General features: G+C 36.3%; 1 protein-coding gene across 1 annotated transcript in view; it reads left to right on the top strand.

Moving 5' to 3' along the window:
• The first annotated feature begins 6,691 nt into the window (after positions 1-6,691).
• Positions 6,692-17,416, top strand: part of LOC150100670 (P protein-like) — a 76,970-nt gene continuing 66,245 nt past the window's right edge. The window contains exon 1 of the mRNA XM_090401069.1: positions 6,692-6,873. Coding sequence (XP_090257195.1) covers positions 6,845-6,873 — 29 coding nt within the window. The 5' untranslated portion in view covers positions 6,692-6,844. The remainder of the gene's footprint in view (positions 6,874-17,416) is intronic.

The raw sequence follows: 17,416 nt of genomic DNA, 5'->3' as shown, positions 1-17,416 counted from the left end.
CACCGATCTATTTAATTTTTCCATTCCTTCTTACTACTACACTTGGAAAGATACCATTTATAAACAGATTGAGGGTATGGACACGGACTCTTCCCCCTCTCTCCCTTCTAGCCAATTATTATTGTTGTAGTTGTTGGATTTGAGTGGTGGAGACAGAGAGCTACAGAGTAGGTGCCCTCCCTCGATGAGTCTTTGGACTCCCTGAAGGTGTCACGTAATAATAATAAATCATAAATTATATGGAGCATTAAAAAAACATGCTCTCAATACTGCTATTCTCAAACCTTTTATCTGGATAAGACACATGGATGATGGGTTCTCTATTTGGCCACATGGCTCAGACACATTACACTCCCTCCTCCTCCATCTCAACATGCAGCACCCCCTTAGCCAGTTCACTATAGAAAAAGAAAATAACAACCCATGTTAATAGAGCCTCCAATCTCTGTTTTACCAAGGCTAAACTTGCAGATGAAACCTTCATTATTCGCCAGACTTTCCTGCCTAATGGCTACAACCAGCAAATTAACTGTTACTCCCATCTCCTCACATCCCTTTCGATATATGTATTGTAATGCTATCATTATTATAGTAGCTATAAAACAATGATAGCATGACAATAGTAATGCCGTCACTGTTCTTGATGTTCGGGGCACCACAGAAAAAAATAGTCAGAATTCTAAAAAAGTACATTATCTGCACCACATTCAAACCTTATTTGAAGCAAGCTACCCTCATCCGCTATCCCATGGATATCCCTCTCTACCTTCTCTCTTTGTTCTAGGTGTCTACAAAGTTCCTTGTTCCTGCAATGTATCTTATTATGCTGAAACTGGGAGATCTGCTAACATCCGCCTAGAAAAACATAAAAAATACATGTATTGCCATATATATGGTCAGTCATGGTTTGTTGACCATGCCTTGCACATCTTGCACAGAATCAAATGAAAAAAAAAAAAAAAAAAAACTACAATGCTTCACCACAAAAAATGAAAATTTGAGACTTTTTTTTTATATCCGCAGCAGATTAAAAAATAAATAAAACTAATCTTAATAAATATAGTTGAATTAAACTTCTCAAGATTTGAGAAACTTTAATTCTTAGGCCTCCTGCCCAACATAGTTGAGGAGAGTCAGCGCCCCTAGAGGGCATCCCCCTCACAAGACTTTAGGCTTTCAGTCTGATCAGAGGCGGCTCGTGGCTTGAAATCGTGGGGGTGCTGCAACTTTCGAAATATACATACAGACTGTAAGTACAGTGTATGTTTGGATAAAATATCAAAATTATGGTAAAAATTAAAATAAAATTAAACATGAAAAATTATTGTTCATTATCGATAAAATTATACAGTTTGGTATAATTCAAAATTACTTAAAAATAAAATATATCCTTCTTGTTTTGTTTCATGAAAATATATGTTTATTATTGGTAAAATTATAAGGCAAAAGTATAATTCAAAATTACTTAAAAATCCATTCCTTTATTTGTAATTAAAGGAATGGGTTTACAATTTTTGGACATTACAATTAAATCCTTTAATTGTAATGTCCAAATATTTGGAGTAAACACGATAAGCTCCACTACCGGCATAAACTGCATATAAACAACAGTGGAACTGCGCGACGGACAATGCCGGATTACGCTAATAGCTTGTATCTCATTATGACGTGCATATGCTTGCGCGCGTAGCAATATGACACTGTGGTAAACATATTTTAATATGTTTACCACAGTGCTGCTAGCGTCCATCGCCCTCCTAAGTGCTACAAGATGGATTTTTATTATTTTTTGTACAAAATAAGAGAATTGTTTAGTATTGTTGATGGCAAAATTAAATATTACAAGCAAATATAAATAAATTAATAAATATATTTATGAATCGAGAAAAATTGGGGATGCTACAGTTCCGCAATGCCTATGCACGAGCCGCCCCTGAGTCTGACCTTTTCCACTTATTATTTTGTGACAAATTTATGTGTTTTTGCCATTTTAATCACGTGTTTAATTACTTATATGTACTGTGCGTGTTTTTTTCCATTAAATTTTAAAATGAGAATAATTCGCATATTCCTCTCTCTCTCTCTCTCTCTCTCTCTGTACCAAACCAAACCAAACGAAAGTTCGAATAATTTCCATCTTACGTTTCTAGTCTGAAACTTTGAGTTTAAGTCTTTCTGTAAAAAATTGGATTAATTATCAAATCAAATACTAGTAGTGGGCGGTAGATGGCGCTGGTGTAGTTGCGGTTCGTTGTAGTTGGTGAAGTCTGCGTAGAACCCTCCCTCGATGAGTCTTCGGACTCCCTGGAGGTGTCAACTAATAATAATAATAATAATAATAATAATAATAATAATAATAATAATAATAATAATAATAATAATAATAATAATAATAATAATAAATGCTTTGGACGCATAAGATTACCTGAATGCCTCACTATCATTTCAAAAGGGGCAGTAGCGATGAAGCGCCATTTGTAATTCAGTTGAATGACTAAAACTGAATCCCATCTAGATGCAAGGACTTTATCTCATACGGAAGCAGAAGATTCTTTTTCTTTCCCTGGAAACTGGGGACTTTTCTTCCACAAAACCTACTGCATAATGCATGTGGCTAAAAGGCCATATGCAATATTGACCCATCGTAGTGGGTTCATCCGTAATTCTAACCAAAATCAAATCGAACTAATGAGAATGGTAATTTCTAACTTGCAGGAAATAAGTATATTATTGCCTAAGAACCCGGTTCTTAGGCAATGTAACGATAGGCGAACTAATTTTAGTTCGCCTATCGTTGTATTGCACAATTTTTGTTTTCTCCAACTTAAGGTACGTATTATTTAGACGTTGTCTTTACCGTTTAGACAAAATAAAGAATAAGGCAAGATAAATATAAATGAAACGAACACGAGGAGATTATCGCCATGTCAATAATCTTGTAGTCAAATCACGAAAAGTGGCGAGAGGAGGTGTTTGACGTCAAATGTCTATAACTCATCCCATCGAAGGTTAATCTGATTGAACAATGTTATCTGTTAAAAACAAAATCGACAGTAATAGACTGATACAATAAAGTGATTACTGGAGATCATTTAATGCTATTTAAAAAGTAAAATTAAACGATGACGAATAAATGAACAGAAGATACTGTATTTGTCTCATTCTCCATGGAGTAACAATTAGGAAGAATTGGGAGGTGTGAGAAAGCACAACCGTACTCAACATTAGCAATAAAGAAATTATGGATATGCGAGGAGTGGATGAAAAGCTCGCAGCATATATATAAAGAGTGGAAATAATTCCATTTTAATTTTTATTCATTTTATATTCCGATTCAGGACATTTGAGTAAACCTAAAGTCAAAACATATTTTTTATGTGGTTTCCACTCACGAAAGGTTAATTGCAAACCTATGATACACATGTATTGTGATAGGACTAACCGTACTATATGTATCTTCCCCCCATTTTTACCAGTTTTACATATATATTTTTGTATTTTTAATTAAATTTTTTACCACGTTCGGAAATGCTGCTCTAGAGACCAAACATGGAACTTTTTCAAGCCACTTCATGCCTCCAGTAAGCAGGATCATGAAATTTATCTCCCATCTAAGTATCAAAAACAAAGAAAATATGGCAATTTATGATTTAGCAATGATAGTTAGATGATTAAAAACGAGGTACATTATCAGTTATGTAGGTATCTAACAAGACGGGTTAATCACATGCTGGTCAATGTGCTGCGATGAATACGATCTTCTTCTGGCTATTATTGCGTGACTGATGATATGGCTGTCGTACATTCACCCCATTCGCCTTATCCTAGTCTATGGTATTAACACCTCTTCTAAAACCCCCATCATTCCTCAAAATAATGATAATAATACTTTTTTTTATTTCAAAATATTTATTTATATACAATAATCGTCGTAAGTGACTTTCCAACATGTTATTTTACAAAGTACTGCAACTAAGTGCTGAATAATAATAATAATTTATATATATAGGCCTGATAACTCCATCTCCATAACTGACTTCCTTCTCTCCTTTTTTTTTCTTTTATTGATTTCTGAAATATTTACACAATTACAATAATCATCTTTAGTGACATTCCAACTTGTAATTTTTACAAAATTTAACACTAAGTGCTGCATATGTGATTCATTTTCTTCATTGTATTTCAATTAAAATTTTGATAATAATACTTTTTGCATCTATATTTACAACACGTGTTCTTCTAATATTAACAATGAAGATTACACGGAATTTTTGAATAATGGATAATAATAATAATAATATGATAATGTAATTAAAAGGAAAAGCCAAATGGCTAGTTTTCTGGCAACTTAATAGTTATTAAAGGGATAAAAATCCTATGTTGTTATATAGCCAGTAAGTGAAACTCAAGATCAGAACTACGATCTATGAGTTTCAATGCTGAAAAACTATCGGCGAAGGCAATTCGAAGCAAAGATGGAGCAAGCTCCCTCACTATTCTTGATATTCTCTCATAATGTAAAACACAGCTCCTAGGAGATGTAATACTGTCATTACATTATTATGAGGAGAGGTTACTACCCAGACCAGTTTCAACCTTTTTTTGAGGTCTCATAAGTGAGTAGGTAGACCTGGAAGATATCAAAACTTAGTGAAAAGAACTTACATACCTTCACTATACGAATGCCATAAAGGTGTGCTTATATTTTGTAATTAAAATGAAAAGCCAAATGGCTAGTTTTCTGGCAACTTAATAGTTTTTAAAGGGATAAAAATCCTATGTTTTTATATAGCCAGTATGCTTCACCTTTGCTTCGAATTGCCTTCGCCGATAGTTTTTCGGCATTGAAACTCATAGATCGTAGTTCTCGATCTTGAGTTTCACTTACTGGCTATATAAAAACATAGGATTTTTATCCCTTTAATAATATGATAATGTATCAGATAAATTACATATGATTATTACAGACATTTTTTTTGCATGTTTACACATTATGTATAAAATAACAAATTTTCTATTTTCATCGTACAGAGTATTTACATATTTACAATTAATGCATATTATACTTGATGCTCTGTACATTGTACTGTACGCAGATTAAGGCACATTATTTCTTTTCAATATTTTTTTCTTGGGATACAAATTCATATACTTTTTTTAATATCTGTAACTTCATTATTGTCTGCGCGGTTAGCCTAGTGGCTATGCGTTTCACAACCATATGCCTGGAGAAAGCGTGTCCTAGGTTCGATTCCCATCGACGAGGTGAAGAGCTTAAGGATCTCCCTCAGCCATAGCCAAGTTAGCCGGTCTTGGTTCAGCTTTTATGAAGAGAGTAGGATTAGCCTTCACCATTCATGTTATTGAACACACTAAAGTTATCTCAATAGTTATCGGTGCACTGGGCGCAATTTCAATGAAGCTCTCCAACTATTTACAGCAATTAAACATCAACGAAGTGATCCCATATGACCTATAAAAACAGCATTACTTGGAAGAGTCCATATTTTACGACGCTACCTGACGTACTATGCTTAGATTCTCAGGTAGAATCTGAATTGTTCTGTATCACCAGTTGTAAGGATTTTTGTTACAACGACTTGCGAATTCTCTTTAAACTGTGTATTGGTGGCGAGGAGGCGCGGCAGTCGTGAAAACGAAAGCAGACGACGCTTAGGACTTCTATTAGCAAAGTTACCGCCGTGTGGTATCCATTTTAAAAATGTGCCCGAAGTGAAAGAATAAGTACAACATTAGTGTTTGAAAGCAAATATAATTTTCTAGTTAGATCATGTACTATACTATACCAGGTCATCGGCATTGCAAAAAGAGCTATGACTTAATTTCGGCGAGTATTCATTCTGCATAATGATCAAGACTTTCACCAGCTTTACCATTCATCACGAGTCCGAGTTTTACTCCAGTCAAGAGTGGTGTAGCTAGAGCTGTTGCTGTCCGGAGCGGCGATCCCTGTCTATTTCATAGTAATGTAAGTAATTCTTAATTAATTTTAATTTAGAAAAACTCCTCTCACAACGAGCAACACTTACAGCAATTGTGAGGAAAATTCGCAGTAGTATTACAATATTTGGACCTGAGTTCTCGAGACTGTATTTTAGAATTAACTGCAAAAGTTCAAAAAGGTTTAAAGTGCCGCCCAGGGAGGACCACCCCCTCCGCACCCCTCCCCCCTAGCTATGCCACTGCTAGCCAAATTGTTGTTTAAATCTTGTTTTGACTGTGTATCAATTATGTGAATAAATAATAATAATAATAATAACTGGCTGGTACGGTTACGAAAAGTGATAATTAAGATCGCATATTAATGATAGAAGATCACTGTACCATCAATAAAAATTTCCTCATCTTAATGATTTGAAACTGATAACGAAAATGTTAGACAGTTTTTCATCATATAGTTATCCTTTTTACATTGCTTCGTTAGCTGTGATAGCTGTTCATCTTAAAATAAGCATCACAATGTCGTGATGCTTATTTTAAGACGAACAGGCCGTCAGCAGTTCACATTAATCAGTTTGTAGGAGCTGCATTTGCAGAATGCAATAAACACCGAACGAATCGTTTGCGAGAAGTTGATGAGATAAAGATGTTGTTTCACAGATTACACGGACGGCTATCAATGCAGTCACATGATTGATAACTAATACTGAAAGTGTGGGGCGGGGGAACACAGACACGTTTGCACCGTGTGGACGTTGCCGTTGTCCCGAGCGCATTCCCAAGACAGCAGTGAGATTTTGCTGAGTACAGGACGATAATACTTACCGAGTGTTAACAGGCGATAATCAATACCATTAAGCTCCTTTTAATATTAATTTAACAAATGGAAAAAACGACAGAAGAAGAAAACCAGTAAGTATTCCCTTATTTTACTTCATTTTTAATATATTGTTTAATATTAATTTATTATATATATATATATTTCGACTTCCTTATTTTTATTTTATGATGGCGAAAAATAGATCTCAGGAAAGCATTTAAATACTGTTTAGATTATACCAAAGAAACCACGATTATGAAGCAAGTGAACTGCAAGTCATTACTCATTGAGTCATTGAGTCATGAGTGACTCCTCATGCGGATACGTAAGAAATTGAAACACAGAACTCCACCTCTTCCTATCACAAAAACGATAGATAATAAACTCAGCCTGATTCAACGAATACTGGAACTCGACTGCCATTTGTGAGATGGTAACAGAACTGGTTAATGATTCTCTAGATCAGGGATTCTCTGGTACTCGTACCACTGTGCGAGTACCAGAGGAAAAGATATTAGATGTGCCTTACTGGTACATCTAATATCTTGAATTAAATATAGTGGTACGCCACTGGAAAAGGTTGAGCACCCCTGCTCTAGATGCCACTTAGATATTACGATGTTTACTATAAATTCTAAAGATAAATATAGAGATTACGTTTATACATTGCATCTCTTATCTAAATACACATTATTAAAGTGGTGATAATAATAATAATAGAATGCATTAAGCATCATAACGCTTTAAGGCTATATTTAGCGCTGCCAAATAGCTCACACAACACTACGAATATAGTTCTTTACGCACCTTAATAGCAAATACTGTTATAGGTGAATGTGACGTCACCCTGTGTGGAGAAATTCAGCAATTTTCTCCATTACTATGCTGAAGAATCACAACTGCCGACATTTACTATTAGAAACACATGAGCATTGCTTTTTTCCTTTCTGAAAATAAAAATGCACCATCTCATCTTTCCTTTTTGGTTTAGATGCTGATATCTCAATTTGTTATCAAGTATTTTTAAAATGTAAATAGTGTTCTGTCACGCTTATCGAAATGCAGATTTTATCCCAACTGAACAGAAAGAGATAGAAGTCTTTATCAGTTTGTATTTTGAAAATGCTAAGTAGTGTTTTTTTTTCTCATTTACCAGAGTATATATTTACCCAGTTATGTAAACTCTATCATATGTCTACGCTCTTTACATCTGTTCGACTGATCTCTGTTCAGCTTCAATTTAAGCATCCTCAAAGAAATATAGCCATCTTATTTGAATTTGAGCAGGTGTCAAATGTTTCATTTAACTGAAGCGACAGCGATGTCAGTAACAACGCTTTTCTCAACTGGAATACTTTACCACAGATGATTCTATGAATATACTGCCGCAACGTAAACTTCATATACCTACAAATTATTTTCTTCTCATTAGAGAAACGGAAACAAGAAGCTATCAATATTTATAAATGTAGGACTGTGACCTTCATTATAATGTAGGTCACAGTTGTATCATGAGGACCTCAATGAAATTTTTGGGCATACTTTTTTGCATTACTACCAGAATGTATGGTGTAGATGTCTTTTATCACCCGGTGAAATATCACCTTTGGCTTATAGGAGGCCTGAAATGGCTTGAGCCATGCCTGGTAGTTAGAGCAAGGGATAGGGTTTCCATTCATCTTCTCTTCTCACATGCAGTGTGAGTTTGAAAGGGACTGGACGCCCTACAGTGTACTCCAAGGACGTGCCAGTCATACTGTAGTTCGTGTAGTCCCTTGCCTATACGAGGATGCGGCAGCAAAACGTTGTCGTACGCTGGCCGCTAGATAGTGCACGGGACCGAACCAGATAGCAACAAATCCGAACTCTTCTTGATCAGCTAGTGCTAAATCTTACTGCCATTTACTCTACCATTTCGTGATTAGAGGAAGACTAAGCACGGTAGGTTGCAGGGGGAACTGTCAAGGTTACGTGTGGACAAGAGACTGGGTTTCTTCTTTGTGGATGATTATTGCAAGTCTGTCAGTTCATTGCAAGCTCCTATTCCTTATCATCTCTTCCTCCCCGCATATAAGAAATTACAACTGAACGAAACACGATCTTACTTCGTATCATAAAAACTCTCCCACAAAATAGAATTAAGAAACATAAAAAACACAACAACAACAAAAATCCAATGACAAAAAATCAAAAAACACCAGAAAACGAACCAACATTAATTCTTACCAAAAAGGTTCCATATATTTACCTTACCAGCGTTCGTGGCTTAGGAGCAATATAAACCATGTAAACCATCATCTACAGTCACTTGTCTAAATTGGAATTACTATTTCTAACAGAATTGCAGTTCCAAGTGCAGCACATTCATTAGAACTGACATCGTATGTCAATTTTCTTTTTTTATCAAACTAACCGACGAGTTTAATTTGGCGTCTGTATCCTTCCCCAACTCTCTCTCTCTCTCTCTCTCTCTCTTGAAGCTCGATTTTCTACACTCTACATATGCAGAAATACCGAGATATTTGCCGTTAGCAACGACCTTACACAGCTCATCAGTTTCCCTACCAGAATACGTGACATTTCCTACGGTCTGTCAATACATTGATCTCTTCATAAGTCTTCCTTCCAAATATATATTGTGCATGTCAGTTCTTCTCTTGGTAACCCAGACTACATGGAACTATAAGATCTAAGCAAATGCTCAGACCGAATAACAGAAATCACCATCATTCATCCTTCGTTTCTAAAGGCCTTCATCCTTAATTCCACCCCCAAATCCCTGGCCCCCATCCAAGCCTTAGTTCTAAAAAAAGTGTGAATATAAAGTATAATAAAAAACTTAACATACCAATGAGTGGTCCAAGACCAAAACTTCAGCTGCGCACTCTACCTATAATCCCAATCGCAACAATTGTAAAGGAATTGTCGCCAAATCAAAGTTAGATTGTGAAATGGCAAAATGCTACAAATTTCGCTTCCTGTCCAAATGGCAGTAAGGTCTTCGGGTGTCTTATCAAAGCCACTGGAGGCAACAGTTTTCCACTCATGGTTCCACAATTCTCACATCCATATGTTACCAGAGTAATTTCACCTTAGAACAAGGCCGACTTACTGATATCAGTCTTCTTTTCCGATTCCTTTTCTGATGATTAATGCATAGTTCCCCTCCTCCCACTTTATCAAGAACTGCTTATTCCATGTGGCCCATAATCTTCCGCCAGAAATAAGAACCCTCAATAACACCAACAAGGCATCCGTTTGTCATGGTATCCCATGTACTGTGCTAAAATGTTGTGCCACAGAACTAACATCAGTCCTATATCACTGTTCAAAGTATCCTATTTACCTGGCGTCTATCGTACAGAATGGAAACAGTTCTACATATGGAGAATATTATTTATTATTATTATTATTATTATTTGACACCTCTAGGGAGTCCATAGACTCATCGAGGGAGGGCACCTGCTCTACAACTCTGTCTCCACCAACTCAATCCACCAACTTACCGCAACTACACCAACGCCATCTACCACCGACGATCACCACTGGTATTTCCACAATCACAAACATCCATGCCCATGGCGGGATTCGAACCCATAACCTTTTGGCTGGAGAGCGGATACGCTAACCACTCGGCCAGCCAGGCTGGCAACGGTCAATTATCAACAGCCAACTTCTGTATTACCTGGAGACCAACCAAATAATTTGTGACTAACAGTATAATTCTGCCATTCTCGATTCTGCCAAGCCATGGAAAAATTCGGAGGAATATTATTGCTCTTGATATTTCAAAAGGATTTAATCAGGTTTGGCACAGGTGCCTACTTAGCAATCGGGCATTATATGATTCGCCTTCCACCCTCTGCAACTGGATCGCCATTGGAGTCATGGTGGATGATTTATTTCCTTTCCTCAGATTTCCCTACCAATGCTGGAGCTCTTCCAGGGCTCCATATTTTCAAATACAGGTTATAAATAACCAGGTTATAAATAGCAGATAGAGAGCAGGTTATAAATAACTTGCTCTCACTGACTTCAAATCCTATTCATAGCTACACTCCATTCCTCATTTTCAAATTTCATTTTAAAAACTTTGTTGTATCCAGTTGTTGGAATTCTCAAGATCCACCATGAACAAAGTCATGAACTCCGATCTTATAGCTGTATGGCAATGCTAATGTCGACCTTGCAGATCTCAAAAACTCCGTTTTATTTGATCTCTCGCAAGAAACATCTTACATCGCTTCCCTCTAACTTTCAATAATATCCACATACAGAAACACGATAAGATTTTCCTTGGACTGTCTGTCCTACGCTTTCAGCCTTTCTCAGTACAAACACATTTCAACCACAGCTTCTAAAGCCGCCAAAACTCGGTGTACTTTTCCGCTGAAGACACCACACGTCCACAACTGTTAATTTTATACAAATCCTAAATCCACCTAATCACACAATACTTCTCACATATTTGGGTTTGTGCACCGAAATTCTCTCTCTCTCTCTCTCTCTCAGATTGCCAGATTCTATCCAGAAGATGGCAATCCAGTTAATGAATGATCCTTCTGTCACAGTTCCACTTCACTCCCTTGAGTTTACACCTCACGACTATTCCACAGATACTTTTACAAATAATTCTCTTCTGAAGTGGCCACTCTCATTCTTCCACTTCCTCGAAAATCATAAGAACGAGAGCTGCTGTTAACGAATAAGCATTTACAGTCCAACTTGAAACTAGAAGAACCACTTCTCTTTCATTTCATCTATTTGTGTTCTTTGGAACAGTCGTCCCCAAAGAATCCAATCGTAAGTTGTTCAACAACAACAACAAAAAAAGTAAATATATATAATATATTTTCTAAATCTTAATACAGCATTCAGTGATAGTACCAAAATTCTCATTGAAACTTAATAACTCTTAACGTAGATGAAAATAAAAGACAAAACTCTCCATCATGCTATATATATATATATGACAAAACTAGTAATGAATATTAATGAATTAATTTTATCAGATTTTTGGGAACAGCTTTTACTTCTCCTGCTTCGCGTGTATAGTGAATTACATTATCAATGACATTATACATAAAATAATAATTTTATTAAATATATACCAAAGAAATGTTGCCTCACCAAATGCCTTATTCAATCCTATTACACGATTCCTGATAATATACAAGATTTCTGATAATATTCCCTCTTCATGACAATCTTCGCCTCATGAAGGGTCTCATAAGGATTGCTAGTCAAAAAACCAGAGCATAGACCTTGTAATGCTAGACTTTTCTATGACCTTTCTATGATCTAGCTGTGGTATTACTTGTTGTGATACTACAGTCTACTCTATTGCCCACTTCCGTATAAAAGTAAATAACAAACTAGCCACACTTATTCTCCACAGCAAAGCAATAAAACAAGGCAGTACCTTTGTGGTCATCTTTATACGATTGCATGGGAAAAGTTACAGTCTCTCGGACTTAGTAACAATCTTCAAGTGGAATGATTTTTGTGATTTTGTACTTCGTTTTCTTGATAGGATTAATGTTTTAGTCCTCTAATCTAAAAAAAAAATTGACTGAATGCATAACCTAAGAAAAGCTTATTGGCCTAACTTTCCTATCTATGCGTTGGTTCTTAAAGAAGTGTGCCGAAACTGCAGAGAAGAAAGAGCAGGGTATATTTCAACTAACATTTATTCATATGTCTATCATCGTTTCCTGTTTATTCAAAAACTTAAAATAGTAGCAAGAAAATTATGAACACATCTGAAATTGATTTTGAAAGGACCAGAAACTTACAAGGAGACCTGTGTAGCACTGTGGAAATGGGGTTTGCATCTATATAGCACTATGCTACCCGAAGAAAGAGAGTTCTAAGTACGATTCTACTTGCTGACTAGAGGAATCTGTTCTAAGATTTTCTTCGACCGATTTCCTAAGTGAGTCGATCTCTGGCACGGGCAAGTAAGGTTTTTAATCGCGCAGCTAAAGGAACTCGATCGTAGAACCCAAACTGTTCCAGACAATAATATATTATGTTAAGTTTAGAAACCATTAGGTGGCGTCACTTACCTGCAGTACCCTCTCTTCGCAAGATACCTTTTAAAATTGTGGCATTCTTGGGTCAACTATCTCTGGCTGGTTAAGGGTGGAAATTGACTTCCCCTCAGTCTCCAAAACGCTAAGACAAAACGTTCATTTCTTTGGGGAATAAAAGAAGTTAGTGGATTTATTTATTTATTTTATTTTGCAAAAAACTTGCATTGTATCCAAATGCTATTTTGAAGGTTTGTGCTCCATAGTTGACTCATATTTTCTATCTCCTTTTTATTCTTTTCTGCTCCACTAATATCGTTCATTCAGCTTTGAAATGAGCCCATATTTAACCTACTTCTAGAAATAGGCGGCAAATCTTTACCATTAACTCACAGTCCAATTCTGTTATTTTAATTCCTTCTAAAGTAACGGAGAATAGTAACATGCCAACTAATACATAATATCCAGTATGTATTTCACCACTATAGATCAACATGGGATCTCAAATGGTTGCACTCGATTGCTGCAATGCAATTAATCATGTTTAACACAAAGACATATTAAATGAGCTAACGTCTGAATTCTGAATTCTGCTACTTGGTTACCAATTTCCATTTGCTTTTGCAACTTACTATGTCATTGTGATGGATCTTTGACATCAAGTTTTATAATTTTTTTATGTGGTTTCTACCCACGAAAGATTAGTAGTAAACCTAAAGTACATTTGTACCATGGGTGGGCCAAGGATTTTTCACATTTTTTGAATGAAGCTTATGTATTTTTTGTAATGTTTTTAATATATTTTTACATAGTCAGGAAGCTCTGCTTGGGAGACCAAAAATGGAATTGTTTTAATGCAATTCAAGCCTCCTCCAGTAAGCGAGGAGGTGGTTTCACACCCCAATGAAATTAAATTCCGATGACACTGCAATACTATACCCCTCTTTTGTCTGACTAACTTTTAACAGTAAACAATAAAACTTCCATCATCTCAAAGGTTGGTCGATTGCTAGAGCCTGTGCTACTAATGGCTCAGTTCAGTAAGTTTGAGCGGGGTTAGTAGTTGGAAGGGGGCCAATCTTTCGATGCTGTCGGGACACTTTCCTTCGATGAGTCTTTGGACTCCCTGGAGGTGTCAAATAATAATAATCTCAACTTCTATAAATCTTAGTCTGATACCCAGATCATTCTTCAATTGGTTTCTGATAACTTTGTTAATTTTAATGCAATAAAACTCCATCCGTATTATTTTTCTCAAAACATTTCATTCTAGTTTTGCTTTCGACAACACTAAATATCTGGACAAGGCAAGTTATCTCTACTTGTATGATTCTAACCTACAGTCTTCCGTTCCATAAATATATATGTATATATTTTTGCATAAGAAATTAGGCTTTGTATTTTTAAGAAATTAAGCCACTCAGCGTTGTAAAGGTGGAAAGAAATTAATTTATTCAAAGGTAAAAGCGTTACTTTACTTCTGAACAACAATTAACTCTCCATTCAAATGGTAAATGTGTCCAACCATTAAATATTACGCTCACATCTTGAACAGTTCCCCTAAGAACTTTCAAAAATTCTTTGACTGACTCAAAGGAGATTAATGACAGATTTCTCACCAACACGTTTTTTTCTGCAACTATTTCACGGTCACTGTTCATCAATTGAGAGTGGTAATTTTCCCACTCCTAAACCTCACTCCTCCCCCTCAAATCTGCCCGAACACGTGCAGTAGTTATTTAACACTCCTTTCTAGTTCAAACTAAATCGAATTTTTCATCCTCTTTGTTCATTCCTTTTGCTGCTGCTGTTAGAACAGCATTCTTATTTACGTATTTCATGACGAGTACAGGCTTCAAATCCCACGTCAAAACTTCATGTTTTGCTCATTGCTTTTCTGTCCGTTCAAGGTCCATCGTATCGTGAAAGTTACCGTGGATATGATTAAATTTTAATTACGCTGTCGCACTGATGGATATAAGGCAAGAATGACTGTTATTTATTATTATTATTTTAAACCCATGAAAGGTTGCAAACCTAATTTACGTTAGTACAGTGGTTTTTTATTTTTATTTATTTCAATAATCTGGAAATCTTCCTCTAGATAGTACCAAACATGGACCTTTTTCAAGCCACTTCAGGCCTTTCAAAAACGGGAAGGTGTGGTCTCACACCGGTAATGAAATTCATTTATCAATCGAAAAATTCAGGATATAGATTAAAGAATTTCATGTTATGCCTAATATCCTCCAAAATTTTAATTATTCTTTTCAAAAGTTTAATCTTTCTCATCTGACGCTTCCGTTATGGGAATCCTATCTTTGTTGACTTTAACAGCCACTATCTGTTCTTGTTCTTTTTTGTAAACAACCTTTAATTGATGAAGATATCTCACACTTCTACAATTCTGAAGGCCTCTCGAAATAATCTGGAACCTTCGGGTCTTTAAAATAAAGTAATATCTACAGCGGTTGTTTTGTTATAATCTATTGAACGAACTTTATACTGTATACTTGATCTTAGATCTTGTTATATTGTTTATATGCATCTCCTTATTTTTAAAACCAGTTATTTTAAATCAAAGAAAATTTCGTTTAAACTTTTATGTGTAAATAAGATAAGCAGACAGAATGTATGTTGGATCTCAGTTATTGACTAAGTCAACAAATCTCCATATAACTAATAAGAGTAATCAGATTGGACTATAAAAGGTGTTGATGCGCGGTATATAGCTAATAATATATATAGTGATGCTCAAATATATACAAAAGGAATGTGGTAAACTTGTTGGTCACATTCCTTTTGTACATATTCCCTTTGTTTGAATGTTGGCCAACAGTGCTGCCGCAAACGCACACATTCTCTAATTGGAGGAAATGTCAACTAGACCTCTAAGCAGTATATGTCTTTCACCCCCCCCCCCCCGGGAAATACCGCTATTTATTACAGAGGACTGAAGTGGATTGCTGCCATGTTTGGTCACTAGAACAGGAGATCCAATTTATATACCACCCTCTCTTCTAACATTGAGGGAGGGTGATATCCTCAATGACATGCCAAGTCAGTCACATCGTAAGGGTAGGCAGACCCCCCATTCAAGAATACAGCAGTAAAATGGTCCTTATGCCCCGCCCCAACTGGTTAGTGCAAGGAACCTAACCGAATTATTAACGAATCCAGAGGCTTTCCGATCAGCCAGCGTCAAATCCTGTTGCAACCTACTTTGTCAACTCGTGTTTGAAGGAAGAACAAGTACACTGGTTGCAGGGGGAACTGTCGAGACCACGTATGGACAGGAGACTGAGTTCTCTCTGTGTCTGCGATATGCTTGAGAGCCTGTCACCTCTCATTGCAAGCCTCTTTTCTTTTTATCTCTTCGTCTCCATATTTAATGGATCACAACTCAAACGAACGTGGCTTTATTGCAGAAAATAAAAAATCTCCCACCAAAAAAGTTCAAAAAAATCATAAAAAAAAGCAAAATTCCAACTGAAAAAAGAAACACCTCAAAAACATTCATTCTTACAAAAAAGTTTCCGTATCCTCTTCACCAACATTCGTGGTCTAAACAACAGTATAAACCAGAAATCAGAATCGCAGCAGGAAACCTTAACTACCACTGTGCATCCCAAACACATTAAACAGTTACTCTACAAAACCAACTTGCCACCTTTATTTCCTGTCTCTGTCGTTTTTCAAACTCTATTTACCACTCTGACCTCTTCAACTCTCTCTCTAAACCTCGATTTTCAACAGTCGAAATACCCTAATAGTGAGGTCATCCTTGGGGAACTCAATGTCCACAACCCAGACTAGTTTCTGTTCTCAGTTTCACCGAAAAAAGAAGCAGCGATGGTGAGGAATTTGCCATTAGGAAACCTAATACAGACCGTCAATCTCTCTCTACTATCATATCTGATTAATCCTCCAATCTGCCAACACACGTGATGTTTCGCTAAAATGTTCTCCTTTCAGATATACTATGGATGTAATTTTTCTTGGTAACTTAGGACACAATCTCATGCATCTCTCCTGTTTCGTAAAACACCTTCACCCACTAGTTCACAATCTCGTGTCCTTTGGCACTACAAAGAACCCAAATGGGATGACCAACCCGACTTCTATTCCTCCTTGGAATAGATGTCGGATTGCTTCTATTCTTCAGATCCAATCACTGAATAACAGAATTCATCCTCACTGGAATAAAGACCTTTATCCCTCATTCCACCCAAACACTTAGGTCGCAGTCCCAGCCTTGATTCTAAAAAAAAAAAAAAGTGTCAGTGCAGTATAAAAAAAAATACATCACTTACCAAGTGACCCAAGGCCGAAACTCCAGCTGCTCACTCTGCCTATATTGCAGTTTGCAAGAGCTGTAAAACAACCATTAACCAATCCAAGTCAGAATTTGAAAGGACAAAATACTGCAAACTCGCCTCCTGTCAAAATTGCAGTCGTTCCTTTTGGTCCTTTGCCAAGGCCATTGGATGCAATGGCCTTGGCAAATGCATTGTCCACCCATATTTTTGCACTACTCTCACATTTAGAGAGCATCATAGTAACTTCACTCAAGGACAAGACCGAATTACTAGCATTGCTCTTT

This window comes from Typopeltis vanoorti, chromosome 12 (genome assembly GCF_054136105.1).
Source record: "Typopeltis vanoorti isolate ZY-2024b chromosome 12, IOZ_Tvanoo_1.0, whole genome shotgun sequence".
In the NCBI taxonomy this organism is placed as follows: Eukaryota; Metazoa; Arthropoda; class Arachnida; order Uropygi; family Thelyphonidae; genus Typopeltis; species Typopeltis vanoorti.
Note: the sequence above shows the minus strand (reverse complement) of the source record. Positions and strands in the feature narration are given on the sequence as shown.